A 19,401-nucleotide genomic window follows, 5' to 3' on the forward strand; every position below is an offset into this window, starting at 1 on the left:
GGAAGATGGCATGGCCTAAATTATTCCCTGGTTGTGGGCACAGCAAACAAGCATTTTTGAGGGCCATTTTGAGGAGCCCTCAGTTAGTATAGCCCTATGCTCTCTTGCTTCAGGGATTTAAAATCTGTATTGAAGGGGGGGAAACCTGCCCAATTGAATTCTAACAAGGCTAGTCAACTAAATTCCCGCCCCCCCTCCTCTGTCCTGTAAATTAATACCTTGAGCTTCTTCCTCTCTCAACCACTCAGAGCTTTAAGGCAATTGGACACTTTGTCCACCATTTCTCCTCCTCCAGCATAGCAACTGGTCACAACCCAGACTTCACGTTTAAACTAATAAACACAGGCCCCAGACATTTCGCAAAGGCATATGTATCTCCCAATTTTAATTCTTTGCCGCCATCTTGTGATCACGTTCTGCAGTAGCAACCCTCCACTCTCCCCCCACTTGAATTTCCTATTTATTTCCCCAAGCATAATTCTTAGTGATGTAAACCAGGCCTGTGAAGGGAGGGCATTTATTGTGTGGGTGTCAGATTGTGGTCACTGGCTCCAGGCTTCCAGAACAAGATAAATATTCTTTCATGTAGCTTCTGAAGTATAATCTCTTCATTACCGTCTGTTTGTTTGTCTGTTTATTCACAGCATTTGTATCCTGACTTCTTGTAAAAAATGCCGAAGGCGGGATTTTCCGTTACAGTGACAGGCAGAAATTAAAACAATTTATCCCGAAAGGTCCAAGTCAAACTAAAACTGAGGCTCTGGAAGAATTATAAAACATTTCAGAGCAGTGGCAGCAAATCCCATTTAAAAAAAAACCTTCTGAAAGAAAGAGGTTTTAACTGCCTTTTGGAATGCAAGCAACAGGTAAATTTCTCTAGTGCCTCTGAGGAAAAAGGCCTTGCCTCTTGTGCCTCAGATTGCAGGAAGGCCTCAGGCCCCATCTTTGCAATATATTTAAAGCAGAAACATGCCGCTTTAAACAGGCATGACATTCCCCAAAGAATCCTGGAAACTGTAGTTTGCTAAGGGTGCTGAGAGTTTTTAGGACTGTTATCCTCGAGTGACAATTCCTAAAGTTTCCTGGCAAGAGGGATTGATTATTCAGCTACTCTGGGAATTGTGTAGGTGGGTTCAGGCATGACCGAAGACCATAACAGTAGCTGCTACTAGGACCTGGCAGGTTATCACACATGTTTCTTTAATTGTATTTTAAGGCTAGTTCCTCATTAAAGTTGAGGAGTCACCTGTTAAGCTGTGTTAACTCATGAGTAGGTAATTTCACTGCCATAGAAGGCCTCAGTTTGGGGGTTTTGAAGTGAGTACCGTTTATGCCTTCACTTACGTTGAGGAAAGAAAATGTGCCACAGCTTTAGATTTCATCTTTGAAGGTAAGCATGTGAGGTGGTGGTTTTTTTGTTTGTTTGTTTTTTGCCGTAATGTAATTTCATACAGTCATGGGGGAAAAGAAAGTGCACCATCTTAGAATTCTGTGGTTTTACATATGAAGACATGATAACAACCCTCTGTTCTGTAGCAGGTCTTAAAATTAGGTAAATACAACCTCAGGTGAAGAATGACGCATGGCATATTACACTGTGTTGTGATTTATTTAACAGAAATAAAGCCAAAATGGAAAAGCCATGTGTGAAAAATTAACACTAATTAGTTATGCCTTTGCTATTATGTCCTGATATGTAAAACCACAGAATTCAAATAGGGTGCACTTTCTTTTTCCCATGACTGTATATCCTAATTTTGTATATTGCATTAATTCAAAATTACTACTCTGGTGTTTGTATTCAGATGCATGCTAGCACCTAACAGAAATCAACAGGCATCTTTAACTACAGTATATTATGCGTGGTGGTCTTGCATTATATATTCTACTTCATATAGTGGGTGAAGCTGTTTTCAAAGTTTATAGTATATTGGTGCGCTCCTGAATGAAGAGAAAATCTGCAAGAAAACTGAGACACCAAGGGGTCTCCAATTGCTATTCATATGCATTTTCAGTTGATTGAAAATAAGTATGAAATGCATTTTAGTCCTGGAAAACTTGTCCTATAATTATCGGAGGATTGATTTGTTGTTTACTTGTATTGTATTGTTTGAATGATTTCAGTTTCTCGTCATTGGTGAATCTTATCGGTTAGCCTATCATATTTGCCTGTTTTTGTTTCTACTGTTTGCTGATATATTTTTTAATTTGTTCCTGTGACTATATCTCTTTGTTGTTCATTGACATTTGGCTGCCCTACACTGGGCCCAGATTACTAATTTTTTATTTTAATTTCAAAAGCTGCTTATCCTCACAAGGTCTGCTATGAGAAAGATACACATTTATTTCCCTTAAAAAAAATAATAAAAAAAATCTGGTCCTCTTACAGTTACAATTCCCAGCAACCCTTAGCAAACTACGGTGCCCAGAATTATTTGAGGGGTGTGTGTGCTGTACTCAAATGTGCTTTAAAGATATAGAGCGTCACAGTCTTGCAATATCTCTTTAAGGAGGCTAGAGTGGTTATTTCCTCTGTGTTATAGATGTCAGGTCTGGGAGGTAGCAGCAGCCTAGTTGGGATGAGATTTGAACTCGAGACTTCCAGCTCCTAGTCTTAATGTTTGAATTAAGGGAGGTGGAGGTTGCAGGAGGCTTCGTGATTTGGCTAAGATTGGAGAGATTGAGGCTTGTGAATTCCATTTCTAGTAAGCCTCTCCGTAACCATTTATTTTCCTTAACATTATGTGAGCACTGTTCTTTTTGAAAAAGCATTTTTAACACAAAATATTTTATTAAAGATAATATATAATAATTATGATAATCACATCATATATACAAGTAGTAATGAATAAAGAAATAAAACACTATAAGACCAAATATTATCGAGCAAGAATTCAAGCCCTCTACTTTTCTAGGAACAATTTCTGCCAATTAAAGCAACAATAGTGGCATGATTGTTAGGTGTAAGAAGAAGTGAAGACCATGCTTCCCCAATGCATTAGCCAATGAAGGGGAGGGGGCAGGATTTTCTAGGCTCCCCTTGCTTTTTTGTTTCATTTGACTTTTCTTGCATAAACTGAGCCCTAGAAAGCAAGGGTTACTGAATACGGCCAGAAGCAGCACCTATGCAGGCTGTTAGCAGAAGCAATATTGTTGTAATTCCTGGATCCAGCAAGACTTAAGATCTAATGGAGGATTCAGTTGTTGGAATAGCCAGGCCAGCCTCTTGGTAAGCTAATGGCCCTCTAAGTATTGGTTGTTAGGGTAGCAAAGGAACACATGGGCATCTCTTGCCAGCGGATTCATTTCTGCTGCCATTCAGGCAAAATGGAGTGGTGGGGAGTGGGAGGGAGCGGAAGAGAAACATTCAACTGGTCTTCTGCTTGCTGGAGACCAGGTACACACTGGCAATGGTAGCTGGTGCATCTGGGTGAATGGGGCACTGCTCCACCATCATCAGCCAGCACCCACCTGCCTGCCTTCTTACTAATATCCTGTGCAGGGGGTGGCATTGGTTGTGCCAGCTTCCTCTCGTTTATCTTGTAAAACTCAGCAGGGAAGAGGATAGAGGCAAAGCTAGAATTAGTTGGCTCTACCTGTCATTTGCTCTGGTGCCACCTGCTGCTGGGCTCCCTCCCTTCCACCCTATCAGCCCTAACAGGTGCCAGCCACTACTGGAACACACAGACTTACCTGCTGTGGTGGTAAATCTTGTTCCTCCTGTGCTCACAATAGAATAAAAATAAAAATTGTGGGAATACCAATGGTCATACTTTGGCTTCTTGCTCTGAATCTTCTTCCACATCTGGCGCAACCCTGAATATGTTTTGTTTCGGTATGCATGCATGTAAGCATTATAGCCCATGAAAGGCCTACTACCTGCTCCACAGATAATCTATTTTTTCACCTCCCCACCCCATGGTGTGTCCTGCTGGTGCTTTTTCAAAATTTAAAGTTGGTATCCTGTGCACACTTGGGACTAAGCCAAGAACCGATTTCGTTCTGTGAACCGCCCTGAGACATCTGGCTATAGGTCGGTATATAAATTCAATAAATAAATAAATAAATAAATAAGCCACATTATCTAAGTGAAATTTATTTTCAGGTTGACATGCATAAAAGTGGATTACAAGACATGTAAAATCTGCTCATGTGACCCCTTTATATGCTGCTATGAAATTTGTATGTGCGTGCTAAAGTGCATGATATAAAATCAGAGGAAAGAAAAGTGCTGGATAAAATACTTCTGCAAGGAATTGTAAAAATTGATAAATGTTTTGCGAAACTGAGAGGGTGGAGGGAAAGTTGAAAATAGGTATCAGTATCTGCAGCAGATAAGTAATAATGAGTTAAACTGCCACTGACTGTGGAGGTTGGAAGTAGTTCTTTTGTCCACATAACTAGACACTCATTTAAAATATATTCACTCACCCACATGTGCTTATTCTGCATTTTCATAGAGGAGCAAGGCTGCAATCCTAACCCCACTTATCTAGAAACAGGTCCCATTGACCTCAATGAAACTTACTTCCAAGTAGCATGGTTAGGATTGCAGCCATGGTGTAGTGAATCAAGTGTTAGGCTTTGAGCGGAAAAGTCCTAGATTCAAATCCCTGTTCAGCCACAAAGCTCACAGGACTGACCTAGGGCTAGTCACCTTCTGTCATCCTAAAACCTACCTCATGTGATTGTTGTGGTTGTAGAAGAACCCCACATATACTGACTTGAGGTCCTTGGATTAAGTCTGGGGTACAAATATGACAGAAAAGTAAACGTTTGCACATTCCTCTCTTTTTTGCAATATTTCATGAGCACGATCCAGTTAAAGCTAAGCATTTCGACATCTCATTCAGTCCTGCAGGCAAGGCTTAATTATGTGCCTAAGCCTCCCATTGAAATGAATGGGAATAACAGCACAATCCTATGCATGTTTTCTCAGACGTTAACCCTCACTGTATTCAGTGGGACTTGCTCCCTAGTTCATCTGCTTACAGAGAAATCCTAACAATTTCTGCTCAGAAGTACCAATTAATTCAATGGGACTTACTTGAAGGTACGTGCACCAAAGACTGCAGCCCTAAAGTGCTTAACTTTGGCTAAAACAGTGTGTGTATACATATTACAGTGAAGGTTGCCAAATATTGGCATTCATATACGGATGCTCTCAGTCTCTAATTAATGTGGTAAATTTCTTTCTCCCCCCTCCCCCGCACATGCATGCACGAACACACACAAGTGTATACTGATAAACACATTTAAGACGCTGTTGCCATTTACTTGTCTATCTCTGAGTTTTAAGACACTGACAAAAATGTGGCTAAGCTTTCATTAAATTCTGGACACTTCCTCCTTTTCCCTGTAACATAGAATTAGCTTTATAAGAAATTAGAATCAATGTGGCTGGCATTGTAACATACCCTGATGATAAACTCTTCTTTCCTGCAGTTTGTCAGCCTGGGATCAGATGAGGAAGGAGGGAAGTGTGGTGGTTCATGGAGCCGATGGTACCCTGTCAAGACAGATGGCAAACATTAAAGGGCAAAAAAAGAGGCAAACTTATTTGCTGCTGCCAGTGCGTTCTCCGGCGAATCCTTCTTGGCAGGCATCATTGGAGCTCAGCCTTGGCTGTTTTTCCTTCATTGCACCAGCAACTACTGGGGGTACAGCTGTCAAATCTTTCCCAGATGCTCTGCTGTGACACGAAGGCCTGGTCATGTTCAGCCCTTTGTCCTGCGAGTTTTGTCTGTCGTCCTCTTGGCTTCATCTCTGAGGAGCTCCCAGACTAAAAGACATGGGTAGGGGATGCAGCCTGAGAAGGGAAGAGAGGAGATGGATGCTGGAATCCAGCAGCCCGGAAAATCATCAGCAGGGAGTGGGGGCGGTGGTAGTATTAGTCCTCCCGCTCCTTCAAGAACCTTGCTCTGTTCTGCAGTGTGTTGGCTCCAGAGGCAGGCAGCAGCATCTTTCCACATAAAACATTAGCTGATAGGTTGCAAGCAGCTCGGACTTATTTAGCGGATGGGTTGCAAGCAGCTTGGACTGCTCCCCTTTAAATGCGCACACACCACACACACACACACACACACACACACACACACTCTCACACACTGGTAATCTCATCACTAGCTCTGTGTGTGTGTGAGAGAGAGAGAGAGAGAAAGGGAAGGGGGAGGGCTTTGTTTCCATTGGCTGCTCCTTGCCTTCCCACCCACATCTCTTCCACATCACCTTGGTGTCTCCCTAAATAAAACCAGTCCTCCTTATCGCAGCGAGGAAATCAAGCGGTAGAGTTGCAATGGATTTTAAATAAACATTTTACCCCCCCCCCTCCCCACACACACTGTCCCTGCCAGGCTGCTGGGGAGAGCACGCAGCAAGCACCTTCCCCACTGCCACCCAAACACTCACATGCAGCTGCCCTGCTTGCTGGCTGCTTCTGTTGCCTCTTTCACCCCATGAGGGAAAGCTGGAGCGCACGAGAAACTGGCTGCAGTCAGAGGAGGGAAGTGGCACCTTCATGACCAATCCTTTCTCCATGGATTTAAAGGAGAGCACCAGCGAGGGAAGCCTGGGGAGCCTCCAGCCCTCCAGCCTCCAGATCTTTGCCAACACCTCAACCCTCCATGGAATCCGCCACATCTTTGTCTATGGACCTATGACTGTGCGGCGGGCCCTGTGGGCTCTGGTGTTTGTGGCTTCCCTGGGCCTCCTTCTGGTGGAGAGCTCCGAGCGGCTGGTCTACTACTTCTCCTACCAGCATGTCACCAGAGTGGATGAGGTCGTTGCCCACAGCCTGGTCTTCCCAGCTGTCACCATCTGCAACCTCAACGGGTTCCGCTTCTCTCGCCTCACTACCAATGACCTGTATCATGCTGGTGACCTATTGGCCTTGTTGGACGTCAACCTCCAGGTCCTTCACCCTCATCTTGCTGACCCAGCAGTCTTGGCCATCCTGCGAGAGAAGGCCAACTTCCAACATCACCGAGCCAAAGTCTTCAGCATGAGTGAGTTCATGGGGCGTGTGGGCCATGACATGAAGGAGATGTTGTTATACTGCAAGTTCCGGGGGCAGGAGTGCGGCGAGAAGAACTTCACAACTGTGAGTACAAACAAGAGTTTTGCCTTCCTTTTGGCATTGGTGGCATTTGGCAATGGGGACAACCCAAGAAGTGAAAATTGGGTATCTCTGTGAGAGACCCTGGCTGATATATCTTGGTGACCCAGCTGTCTTGAACTAAAGCAGGTTTGTCTGCTATTCTTGTGGCCAATGGGCTTTTCAGGTTGTGAAGAGTGTAAAGCTTAAGGATGTAAGGCCTGTTAATGTTTCTACTTTCTCTAGTGCAGGGGTGGGGGGCCTGTGACCCTCCAAATGTTTATGGACTGCAACTCCCATTATCCCTGACCTCTGACCATGCTGGCTGGAGTTGATGGAAATGGGAGTCCATCAAACCTTTGGAGGGCCACATCCCTGCTCTAGTGGCTGGTTGTTGCAGTTTCTGGAAGTACGGGACAGGAGGGGTGGGGAGAAGGATTGTATTCATGGCTTAATGGAAGATGTAGAGATCAGTGGCCAATGGATGGTGCTTGGCAGCAAACGAATGTTGAAATAGCATTGTGCATTCTTGCTGATAATGGTTCAGATCAAGGTACAAAACTGTATTGGACAGAGTCAGCCTGTTGGTCCATCTAATCTAAATGCTCTCTATGCTGGTAGCAGTCATCCAAGATTTCATGTTCCAGTAGGAATGGGAACATGTGGTCCTCCAGATGCTGTTGGATTCCAGCTCCTATAATCACTGCCCTTAGTGGTTGAGACTTATGGGAGCTGGGAGACAGCAATGGCTGGAGGGCCACAAGTTCCACATCACTGGTCTTTCTCAGCCCTCCTGCATGGGATGCTTCTACTGGAGAAACTGAGGATTGACCCAAGTATGTGTCCTACCACTGAGCTGCTCCTGGCCCTAGGGAAAACAGAGAGATCTATGGCTGATGGGTGGCAAGGGGTGCAATGAGATAAGGAAGACTGTCACTTTCTGGTGGTTCTGGCCTGTTGCAACTTTACTTCTGTGGCTGATGTGTGGTGGACAATAGGATTGCCTGATTTCCCCACGGAACCATTTACACATGCATTTTTCTCATTTGATGACTGTGGCTTGTGTATATGTGCATGCGTGAGTCACAGCAGATAAAAGATTCATGTTCCCATGTATCTCATCCAACACAGTGCTTTTCAGTGCGGTTGGTTCACACGTTCCCATGCCAAGCCATCGGGTGCAGTGTCATCAAGGGAACAACATGCATGTGTGAACCAGTTTTTTGACCCTGCTTGTATGCTTTGAACAGCAACTGGAAACATAGACATTAATCTCAGTGAAGCTTTTCCCAGCTTCGAAAGGAGAGTGGTGTGAATTGACTTACTTTATTGTGTCTTTGTTACTAGTTGCCATTAAAGACACTGGAGCCAGGCCAGAAAGATAAGATGACAACATCAGGGCATAGAAGTGGGTGGGAGTTTGAACGTGTGTAGCATAATATCCTCCTGTATGCTACTGTTCAGCAAACTTCTTGTCCTCTAGAGTGACTGCTTCACCCCAACCTGCTTCTCTGTCTTCAACAGCAGCAGCAGCCCAAGGTGGGGAAATGGAGCAATGCTGGGGTGGTAGGTGCTTCACCCACTTCCTTTCTCTTTCTCAAACTGTTATGAACCCCCCAGCCCACCCCCAGGAGTAGGGCTAGGAAAAAAAAAAAAGCAAATTGGTAAGTTTATTTACCTACCAAACCTTTCTTCTCCTCTTGGTTGGGACCTGGATGAGGGCTCACATGGAAAGGAACTAGTTTCCTCTGAGGGAAGTTGCAGGTTAGAGTGTTGCACACAAGTGGGTGCTGGTGGGTTGCAACGAGGCTAGGGATTGGGGCATCAATTAATTACAATTCATGTCACTTTTTAAAATGTGTACACACCTGCATATTACAGTACTTACCCCGAAGAATCCTGGGATCTGTAATTTGTTAAGGGTGCTGGGAATTGTAGGTTGCTGAGAGGTGTGAGTTACACTTCCCAGGATTTTCTTTTTTTGGGGGGGAGGGTGAGCCATGGGCCTTTAAATGTATAGTGAACACAGCCATAAGCACTTAATGTACATTATATTGTTTAGAATCCTTGCAACAATCCTGTATGGTAGGTCAGTTTTATGATCCCCATGGGTAACAATGCAGTACCAGGCAAAAGCATTTTGCTGTTGGAGGTTGACTCCAAATGCCCATCTCCCCCGCAGGGGCAGTATTTTACAAAGTCTTGTTGCACTGTTCAGACACAGTTCCAGCCTTCATTTTTCTCTACTCACCCACCCCACCAAGCCACCTGAAGGAAGTCTCTTCATGCTTCTGTGCGGCAGGGCCATCCCTTTGCTTGTTTCTCAAACTTGGGTCCCCAGCTTTTGTTGGACAACAACTGCCATCATCCCTAGCTAGCTGGATGATGGGAGTTGTAGTCCAACAGCAGCTAGGGACCTATGCTTGAGAAACACTGGGAGTACAATAATGTAGTATGATAATGACAGAAGGGAGGTTCACGCTGTAAACTTCTTGGTCTCTAACTCAGACTTTTAGCTTCTGCACCACACCAGCTCTCATATGTTATGATGTTTGGGGTGGTGGTGGTACGTATGGGTACACACACACACACACACACACACAGATTATTTTCATAGAAAAAGAATGTTAAACTTTCCTGATGCCTGGGAATGATAAACCACAGATATTGGATGCGTGCTAGGAGCTCCCAGGATTGAAAGTTTGGTCTGATTGACGGGAACTCACTGAAGGAAACCACTCTAAACCTGATGAAAGAATTTGTGAGAACCTTGATTGTCATCCAGAAAGGGGGAAGGATTCATCATTCATGATGCTCCGATAGAATTCACACATTCTATAGCATTCCTACCCCCCACCCCCAATGCTTGTTTGGAGTGGGTGGTTGCAGGAGCTTTTAAATTTGTGGAGTAGTTGTATAGGGGTGTGTGTGTATTTGGGAGAATTAGTGTACACACTATTTTCCCTTTAAGAAGCTGTTGTGGCAAATTTCCAAGAAGCTTTCTGGATCAGTGTGTGTTTCTGTGTTAGGGTTAGCTTGTAAATAGTAAGGTGCCTGCTTGCCTCTGGTGAGTACAAAACACCAGTAGGCAGGGAAGCTGGCTGGGGCTGATGGGAGTTGTAGTCCAAAGCATCTAGAGGCATCAGGTTGGGGAAGGCTGCTTTAGAGAGAGAGAGCCTGTGGTTCAGTAATTGAGCACATGTTTTGCATGCAGAAAATCCCAGGTTCAATCCTCAGTGTCGCCAATTGAAAGGATCTTATGCAGCAGGGCTGAGGTCTGAGAAAACAACTGCCATTCAGTGTAGACAGTGCTGTTAGATGCACCAACGATCTGACTTAATAATAAGGTAGCTTTGTAGAAGTTTTCTTTTCCCCTGCTATCAATGATTACGTGTGTAGGCAGTGTAGCTCTCAAATATCTGTAGGCTAGTGACTTTTGTTGGCTTTTATGTGAGACTGCATTAAGTAGGTTCTGGGGGCGAGGGCAGGTTCAGAGACCAAGACTACTTGAAAAGCCCTGCTAGTGATGAAAATAGGCCCCTGCCCCCAAAGAGCTTGCAATCTAACTTTGGATATTGGGAGATGCAGTAAGTGGGCGTGGAGAGGCCAGCATAACAGAGGAATTGTACAGCACATGCTCACGCATTATACACACTAGGAGGAAGCATTATACACATTCAAGCAGTATACATATACTAGGAGGAAGAGGCTGCTAACCAGCAGATCCACAGGTGCTGTTTAGAACTACTTGATTGCATCTCACTACTTTTCCAGTCTTGGATTGTTGCTTGCAGTGAATCTAAGTCTTGCTCCTTAAACTTAGCTTGCTTTCTGTCTGTCTGATCCTGCTTCTCCTGCCCCTAATCCATTGTTGCTTTCCATAGTATAGGGCTGCTTTCCCTAACACGAGTGCATGCCTGTCCCTCTCTGGGTCTTAGTGGAGGTAAATGAGATCTTGCCTCCTGGAAAGAGAAGGGGTAGGGGTGTGTGTGTGTGTGTGTGTGTGTGTGTAGGTTTGAACAAATAGTGAAAGGAGGGTAAGCACAAAGCAACCTCTTCAAATTTGCATATGAAAAATACCAGCATTTTTATTCATGACCCCCAACAGCTGTCCACATTCATGCTGATCTTGAACATGACAGGGTGTTGAAAGGGTGTGGGAAGCACAAATTTTGCTTTAGCTGTAGCATCTTAAAACAAAGAGCTTCTGAGAGGTGTGCCTGAGTGTGAATACCCCTCAAGAGAGTGAACCAAAAGTAGCACACACAAAAACAACTTGGTGGAAAGCAGAATGAAAATTTATCATGTTCCCTTGAAGTATGTATACCCAACCTTTGATAACTTTACCCCGATTCTGCCCCCCCATATCAGCCCAAACAAACCAAGGTAAATAGACTGATATAAATCAAGGTGATGGTTTTATGTCTCGGGTTTGAATTGTCGTTTTATATCACCAAGCAGAAAGGCCAGTTTAAACCATAGGTTTCAGTCTGGTCTCCAAACTTTATATCTCATTGATTTCCAGAGCAAGCATGCATACTAATTGGCTGCTGTAACATATGGACAGGATGCAGTGCGATTGCCTGGGAATCAACACTTGCAAGGCTATCCTACGAAAGCTAAATTGCAGGGTGTATATGTCTGTATGTGGGAGGGATTGTTTTGAACTGACAGGATAGGGGCAGGAGCTGGGCCTTGGAGGGGAGGAGGATGTTGAGGTTGGCGTGGTGAATGCTCTGCTCTACTTTTCATGGCTGCACATGGCCTGGGAGCCCTCTTGGAAAGAAACAGAAATTGTGACTGTCCTTCCACTCAAGTGTGCTCTATACCCAATTGATTTTGAGTGGGTGGGTGAGGTTTCTTCTGCAATCTCTCAGTCTCTGCCCCAGGAAACTCTCCCATTGAGGTGCTGAGCGTGTTTACAAAGAGCTGTAATGGAACTGGTTTAGGAGAGGCACTTATGTGCACGGCCCTTTTGCCGTTCAATGTGCTGCCGCCCACCATAGCTTTCTGTGCAAATTGGTGTTAATTTGCTGTGGAAGCAACAACAAAAACAGATGGGAAGCTGCCTTAATAAGCCATCTCAATAAGACTCAACTAATCAGAGAGAGGTTATTTCAGAATAATGGCCTTGCTGGATCAGACTGAGTCCAGCATTCTGCTTCCAATAGCAACTGCGAAATGCTTCTGGATGCCTGTACGAAGGGACCTGAAGGTGACGGCTCACCCTGTTTTTCTGATTATAACACCTGGTACTTGGAGATATATTGACTCTGAACATGGAAGTTCCGTTTAACTGCCATTTCCTCTATTTCCTGAATTCCCAGGCAAGTGCTGGTCCTTCCGCATCCAGAACAGCCAGAATCCATGCATGTCAATAGGTTTGGGTTGAGGGAACCTTGATAGAATTACAAAAAAAACTTTACAGGGGAAATCTTAAATGGGAGGTGGCGAGGAATCCAAAATAACCCAATAACAGTGGGCAAGGAATTCTCATTGACTGTTGGGGGAACGGGAACTAGAAAACAGAGAGAGAAACAGGGTGGATCGAATGGAGAATACTGGAAAAGAACATGGCTAGCTGGCTGGAACCCTGAAGAGGAGCACGCCACACCTCGGCAAAATTGTGTTGCAGGTCACTGTTGTAGTGGCTATTAACCATTGATGGCCCCACATCCCTTCAGAGGTGGGCAAACCTCAAAATTGGGGACCAAATGCGGTCCTCCGCACTCTTTATCTGGACTTCAAGACCCTTCCCTTCCCCTGCTTCCAGTCCAAACCTTTCCTGGAGCCCTGCTCTGAATTGTCCACAAGGTGCTTTTGCCTGCCTGTAAATATGATAACATCTCTTAAAAGCCTCTACTGCACCCTGTTCTTCTGCTTTAATCACTCCCCCATAACATGTAGCCCATGTGATGTAGTGGTTAGAGTGCTGGACTAGGACTTGGAAGACCAGGGTTCAAATCCGTACTCAGCCATGTAGCCCACTGGGTGACCGGTCACTGTGACTCAGCCTAACCCGTCTCACAGGGTGGTTGTGGGAATAAAATGGGTGAAGAGTGTGTACCACCTAGAGCTCTTTGGACAAAAGGTGGAATATAAATGTACTACCAATAAATAAACAATAAGGGAACTATGGGGGGTTGGGAGCTTAGGCCACAGCCAGGCACTTACTGTGTGACTTCCTCATATTGGTGTCACTGTCAGACAGCTTGCCTGTATTTCTCTGCCGACAGCCGATGTGAGTAGACCTAGAATGGGGAGATGTGATAGTTAAAGGAAACCTCTCCCAAGCAAGACTCAGAGCTGAGAAATTTGGAATAAGAGAAGAGTGGATGAGATGGACCATGCTGAGCCACAGCCTATTGGGGTCTGGTCATGCTTTGCATTGCAGTTGTGCTCTTTGTAGGCCTTCAAACTGAGTCACTGTCTTCCCTTCCCCCCCCCCACGCCTTGGGATATACTAGAAGGCCAAAGAAAATCCTAAATGTGAACTCCCAAGATTGCCAACTGATTAGGGTGGGGAAATGAATAGGCCTGTTCCTGTGCATTTAATGGCAACTTGATCTTCCAAAAAGATCCGGTAAAGCTTTTCACAGTATAGAGATGAGCACCCATCCTGCATATCAAGTTTCTGTTAAAACACAGGAGCTTAAAAAAAAGTTGGCAACCCAAACTCCAGACACATGCATTTTTTTAAGGGTGATCACAAAATCAAAGCACCCATGATTCTTTGTGAGCAGGTAGAGATGCAGTGCCTCAAAGAGCTTGTCCAGTTCTTGATGGGGGAAGGAAGTGTCCTGTGATGTACAAATGAAGCCTTTCATAGTGTCTGCTAGAAGAGCTTACATGAAAATCGGTACCCTAAGTGGCTATTAACTAACGGCGAGTGCTGATGGAGCGTTTGTGCCATTCCCGTGAATAACAAATGAATTTGTGTCCCGTCAAAACAATGAGGATGAATTGCAACTGAATAAACATGAGCATGCTTTACAATTTGCCATTCTTCCCAGCTGACTCACGTTGTGGTTTTCCTGCAATTTTGCACAGAGGCCATGCAAAGAAAGCCACCAAGAGCACAGTGCATCTCAGGACGTCATCCCGCACTAACCATATTTGGGATTAAATGAATGATGGTTTGCACTTGCAGTAGGGCTTGTGCAGGAGAACATCCTGCTGGCTTGTGTTTCCCAGTGTCCATTGGATATAAGTGAGTATGGGTCAGGCTTCCTCAACCTCGGCCCGCCAGATGCTTTGAGACTACAATTCCCATCATCCCTGACCACTGGTCCTGCTAGCTAGGGATCATGGGAGTTGGTATAGGTGGACTGGGGACAGTTTTGCCCTCCAATGCATATAAAAAACAACACTCATATCTACTTAATGGGCACAGTAAATCCTAAACATACTTATTATGAAGTAAGTCTTGTGCAAGCAACAACACACCCAAAGCCTAGTGACTTTATTTAATTTAATTTAATTGATTTTATTTTATTTTATTTTATTTTAATTTTATTTACTGGCTTAACTTGGGGTTGCTTTCAGGCTGTCGCTGTTTTGGGGTGGGATTCAGTTATATCCTGGAAAATAAAGGTCTTGCAATTAAAGCTGATTTGGAACCCTTGTGCAACAAACCTGCTTCCCTAAAAAATCAGGCTTTTTGTGATAAGGGAAGTGAGGGGGGAAAGCATTGGAAAGTGTGAGATAACACTTGCTTAACACAAGGGCAAATCAGGATGAATGCTCATTCAATATCAGGTTGTCAAACCTCTCAGCAACCAAATCAGGGTGAATGCTCAATTAACAGGTTGTCTGGAAGAGCAACCTATTTATTTAATTTATATCACACTCTTCTTCTGTGATGGGGCTCAGGGCAACATACATTGGGTCCCTGATGCTGATCAGTCCTACTGCCTGATGTGCCTTCAAGGCCATGAATCTTATTTCTTCCACACTCCAAAGAGAAACATATCCTTTGAATGAGCCCCTCCCACTAGGATGTACTCCAGAGCTAAATTTTGCCTCAACTATAAAATAAGGTATTAAAGGACAAATTACTGGGTCAATATGTTAATAATGTGATAGGCACGTGTCTTTGTTTCTTCTTTTTGGTAAATAGCAACCTTGTTGGGTGGGGGTGCTGTTGATCCTGATTACTGTCCACCATGCTTCTGTTTGCTCCTGGAAGGAACTCAGTGTGGTGTAATGGTTAGCGTGTCAGATTAGGACCTGGGAGACTAGGGTTTGAATCCCCACAACCATGGAGCTCACTGGGTCTTGCCACTGGTTTTCAGCCTAGCCTACCTCACAATGGGAGGATAAAATGAGGAAGGGAGAACCATGTACAGTGTACACTGCAAATGGCACACACAGGCGTGACCATGCATGCTTTAAACGTGTGCAAAATGAAAGTTGCCTGTATAACAACTTCAGCAATTGTGGTTTGAAGTTAGCTTGTTTGGACCTAATTATAGTTCAGATTAACCACAGTTCCCAGTCCAAGTGGCGTGATGTCCTAAACCTTTTCTTGTGGACTGGAGCTGTCTTCGAAAGAATCTCCTGGAGGTCAGACCTGGCACTGGGTTGAGAAAGTGTGTGTAGTTTATCTGCTGAGAGGAAGACAAGGTTGCTGCCTGTGAATCTATTCTGGGTCAATCCTGATTGCCGAAGTTGGCTTGGGAGTGGAGCTGGGCTTTATGAATATTTGATGGACTCTATTCCTGGCAGCAGCAGCATGTCCTTGAAGGTGTCGAACAGAAAGGCAGGTGCCTTTTGCGTGTGAGCTCCTAGGTAAGGATTGCCCTCCTCTTGTGGGAGACACGTCAGACCCAGAAAGCCTGTCGTGGGGACAAACCCATTGGTGTTTGGGTTTTTCTAAGGTTGATTTGCATTGAGCCTTGAGACTTGCATCCAATAAAGGTAGCAGAGTTACAACTCCCAGCATCTTTTAGCAAATCACAGTGCCTGGAATTCTTTGAAGGAAAGAATGAACTTTGAATATGCTTTAAAGGTATGGCGTGTACACAGCCTCATATAACGTAGCCTTGCATATTGTTTTTTCTTTCCCATTCAGGATCTGATGGATCATACATTTGTATGGTGTCATAAAATAGCCTACTACCACCACCCCTGTTCAGATTAGTGACTTTGAATCTGTTTAGTGACGAGTGTCCTCTGTGGCTAGGCTTCCTAGCTGGTGACACTGGGGACTGTTTACTTTGCAGACTCTTTCTGTGGGCAGCACACTTTCCTTTCATCTGGCTTGGATTGATTTGCGGGGGCTTTGTCAGTCCCGTCTCCTGTCAAGCTGAAGTAAGGACCAGATAAAGGTCACCTCCACACCATACATTTTAAGTTTGGAGCTGCGCTATAACTCAGCTCTTAGAAGCTAGATCTGCTGCAGCTCCTCCCATCTAGAATAGGGACGAGGAAGAAATTCATTCAGTTCACATTTTAATGCAAACCTACCTAATTCACATTTCCTGAACCAATCAGCTAGGGCTGAGGAGCCTTTTCCAGCCTGAAGGCCACATTCCCTTCTGGGGGCCACATGCCAGTGATGATTGGGGCCAGGAGCAAAAAGTGTGCGGAAACAGGGCAAACTGAACTTAAGGTTGGGAAAATGAGAAATTGAGAAACTGATGGATTTGTCCATCCTTAGGGAGGAGGAGTCGCACTTCTATTTCCTACATAAGCAGCCTCAGTTCCTGCCAGTCGTTTTTTTTAGTGGGGTAAAAACAAAGCCTTCTTTGTTTTCAACATGTTCTAAATAGATAGATACTAAATGATAGATAGATAGATAGATAGATAGATAGATAGATAGATAGATAGATAGACAGATAGATAGATGATAGATAGATAGATACTAAATAGATACTAAATGATTGTGATCCATGCCCTTTTATTGTGAAGCCTGACCATGTAGTCTTGTGTTGGTAACTGAATACTTAGTAGTGAAGAAAAAAGTACGAGGTAGAAGCAGGATTATTTGCGATCAGTGATGGGGACATTGATTGTAAAGTAATTGCAATGTGGCTTGGAAGATGAGTACTTTGTGCCTGGAGAGTATTGGAATACTGTATTCTTGTAGTTCTGTATATTGGATCAAATATGTTAAATAAAAAGTACTTTTCTGTGACACAATTTCAAACCGAACGTTTCAATTGAGATTTAGACATGTCGGATCAGACTTCAGGTTGAGGTGGGTGAGGAAGAGATTTTGATGAATGTGACAAAATTCTCAGTAAACTTCAATGGTCTCCTTTTAGATATATTGCAGACTACCGTAAGTTGCAAAAAAGTGGAAGAAAAAGAAAAGAAGTGTATTTTAAGACTGTTTGTTGTGTTTATATATATATATATATACTTCATAGTAACTATAGCAATGAAGTCAAGCAGTCGCCCTTTCCTTTTAAGTGAAGAGATCTGTGCCTTTCCAGATATCAAGCACATGTAACAATAGCCACTCACTGTGTAGAACCGATAACATGGCTTGGAGTATAGGTTCTTCTAAGGAATAAGTACATGGACTGAAACAAGGGGAGGAATGATGGATTTAAGATCTTTTTGCTCTTTGGTGAATTAAAGTATTACTGTGGAGCTGCATGAAATGCAGTGCGGAAATTTTAAGGCCTCAGGATGTTATTTAGCTAACCCCTAGCACACAAAAACAGGAGTATCCATCCACATAACAACTTATGGAGACCAAAGTGTACCTCCAACAGGGAGAGCAGGTACAGTCTGCAAAGTAAGTGACTCTGGCAAGTGAGCCCAGCTACATGCTACAGGAGAAAGGTGGCATCACCAGCTATGATATATAGTCATGGGGAAAATTACAGCTGTTGTCTTTATCATGATATGCTATTGCCCATCCTTGAGCATGACATCAAATTAAGCACTGGAACGTAACAGATCCAAACCAGCAAAACTGGTCTCTAACGGCTAGATTTCTTTGAAAATACTTTGGGATTTCATCTTTTGCTGTATTAGAGGGCAGGACTGCAGATCTGCTGCAGTGCATTTAAATGCAGGCTGCAGATAATGCCAGCTATGGCGTCAGGCAGGCGGGAGCCCTCCTCAAGGGACGCTTTCTAGCAGGTCCAGAGGATCTTTTCCTTGTCTTATGAACTAGTTCAGCTATTTATCAGGTAGATTTGCTCCAGGTTGTCAGAGACTCATTGTGCCTATATTCTTGTTCTGCACTCCTGCAGTCCAAAACAATCTGTAGCATTTGGGGCTATTTGATAAATAATGCACTGAGAGCATTTGCCACATGCATGCTGATGTTCAGTGTGAAACTCATTAGATGTGAAATTCAGAAAAATGTTGATAAGAGACACATAAGTGGGCATAGGCCAGGGGGCTGAATGCAATCAGGGCTCCTTGGTGCGTGTCTAGTGCATGTCCCTCTGTGTGTGTCTGCAAACATTTCTAAGTCACACTTTATGGTGTTTGCGGCTTCTGACACCAGTGTACAAACAAAGGTGCATGCAGGGCTGCCACTTTGGTATTAAGGAGCAGGGTTTCAGAGGACACTCAGGTTTTTTGATGTATGTACAGTTCTCACTGTATGTGTGTCTGCTGAACAAAAACCAGGGTGTGTATGTGCTATGGTACAATGACTCTGTACCCACAGCCTGCATGCTGTTTTTTTGTTTTTTTAATGTGGAGGAATACTGGGCTTTATGAAGCTGCTCAAACGTGCCAACATGTGCAGACTTAGAGGGGTAGGGGAGAGAAATCTGGCTCACAAGATGGGACAGTACAGAAGGTGTTGCAAATTGTTTGTCTAAATAACTGTTGCTAAGGGACTCGGAAGCAAGATGTGAGGCGGTCGTTTTTATGTGCTGGAACTACCAGGCATAAAGATCATGCTAGGCTGTGCTGCGTTGTTGAGTATAGACTATCAGGGACAGCTGAAGGGTTTTTGTTGCCCTAGGTCAATTAAAATCCTCCCCTCCCCTGCAACTTACTGTAGGCTGAGCAGCATAACTGTAACACATCAAATGGGCATGGGATGTTATTTTTGTTTTTAACTTCAATAATTGGACCATCATACCCAGGGCTTTTTTTCAGCCAGAACTCACTGGAATTCAGTTCCAGCACCTATGAGGTGGGCGCCATTGCCATTATAAGAGTACAAGGAAGGCGTTCATGGTGAGTTCTGGCAACTCTTTTTCTAGAAAAATAGCACTGATCATACCACTCTACTCCACAGATTTGGATTAAATTCTATGCACCATCAGCTAACATATTTTAGACAATTCACTTCACATATAAGCATGCATTAGAAAACTTGATCAATCCAG

General features: G+C 44.1%; 1 protein-coding gene and 1 long non-coding RNA gene across 5 annotated transcripts in view; one reads left to right on the forward strand and one right to left on the reverse strand.

Moving 5' to 3' along the window:
- LOC310662055 overlaps positions 1-19,401 on the reverse strand; it is a 359,048-nt gene that overhangs the window by 83,427 nt on the left and 256,220 nt on the right. The gene's annotated exons all lie outside the window — the stretch shown is intronic.
- LOC310661949 (acid-sensing ion channel 2) overlaps positions 886-19,401 on the forward strand; it is a 384,099-nt gene continuing 365,583 nt past the window's right edge. For 2 of the 4 annotated variants that reach the window (XR_014504182.1, XR_014504183.1), the window contains exons 1-2: positions 886-1,390; positions 5,446-7,099. Coding sequence is in view for 2 of the 4 variants with exons in the window: in XM_083408671.1 (XP_083264797.1) it covers positions 6,518-7,099 (582 nt within the window). In the remaining 2 variants the exon portion in view is untranslated. The remainder of the gene's footprint in view (positions 1,391-5,445; positions 7,100-19,401) is intronic. The other 2 variants (XM_083408671.1, XM_083408672.1) reach the window with 2 other exon arrangements.

The sequence above is a fragment of the Podarcis tiliguerta genome, assembly GCF_965153285.1.
Source record: "Podarcis tiliguerta genome assembly, chromosome: 13".
Taxonomy (NCBI): Eukaryota; Metazoa; Chordata; class Lepidosauria; order Squamata; family Lacertidae; genus Podarcis; species Podarcis tiliguerta.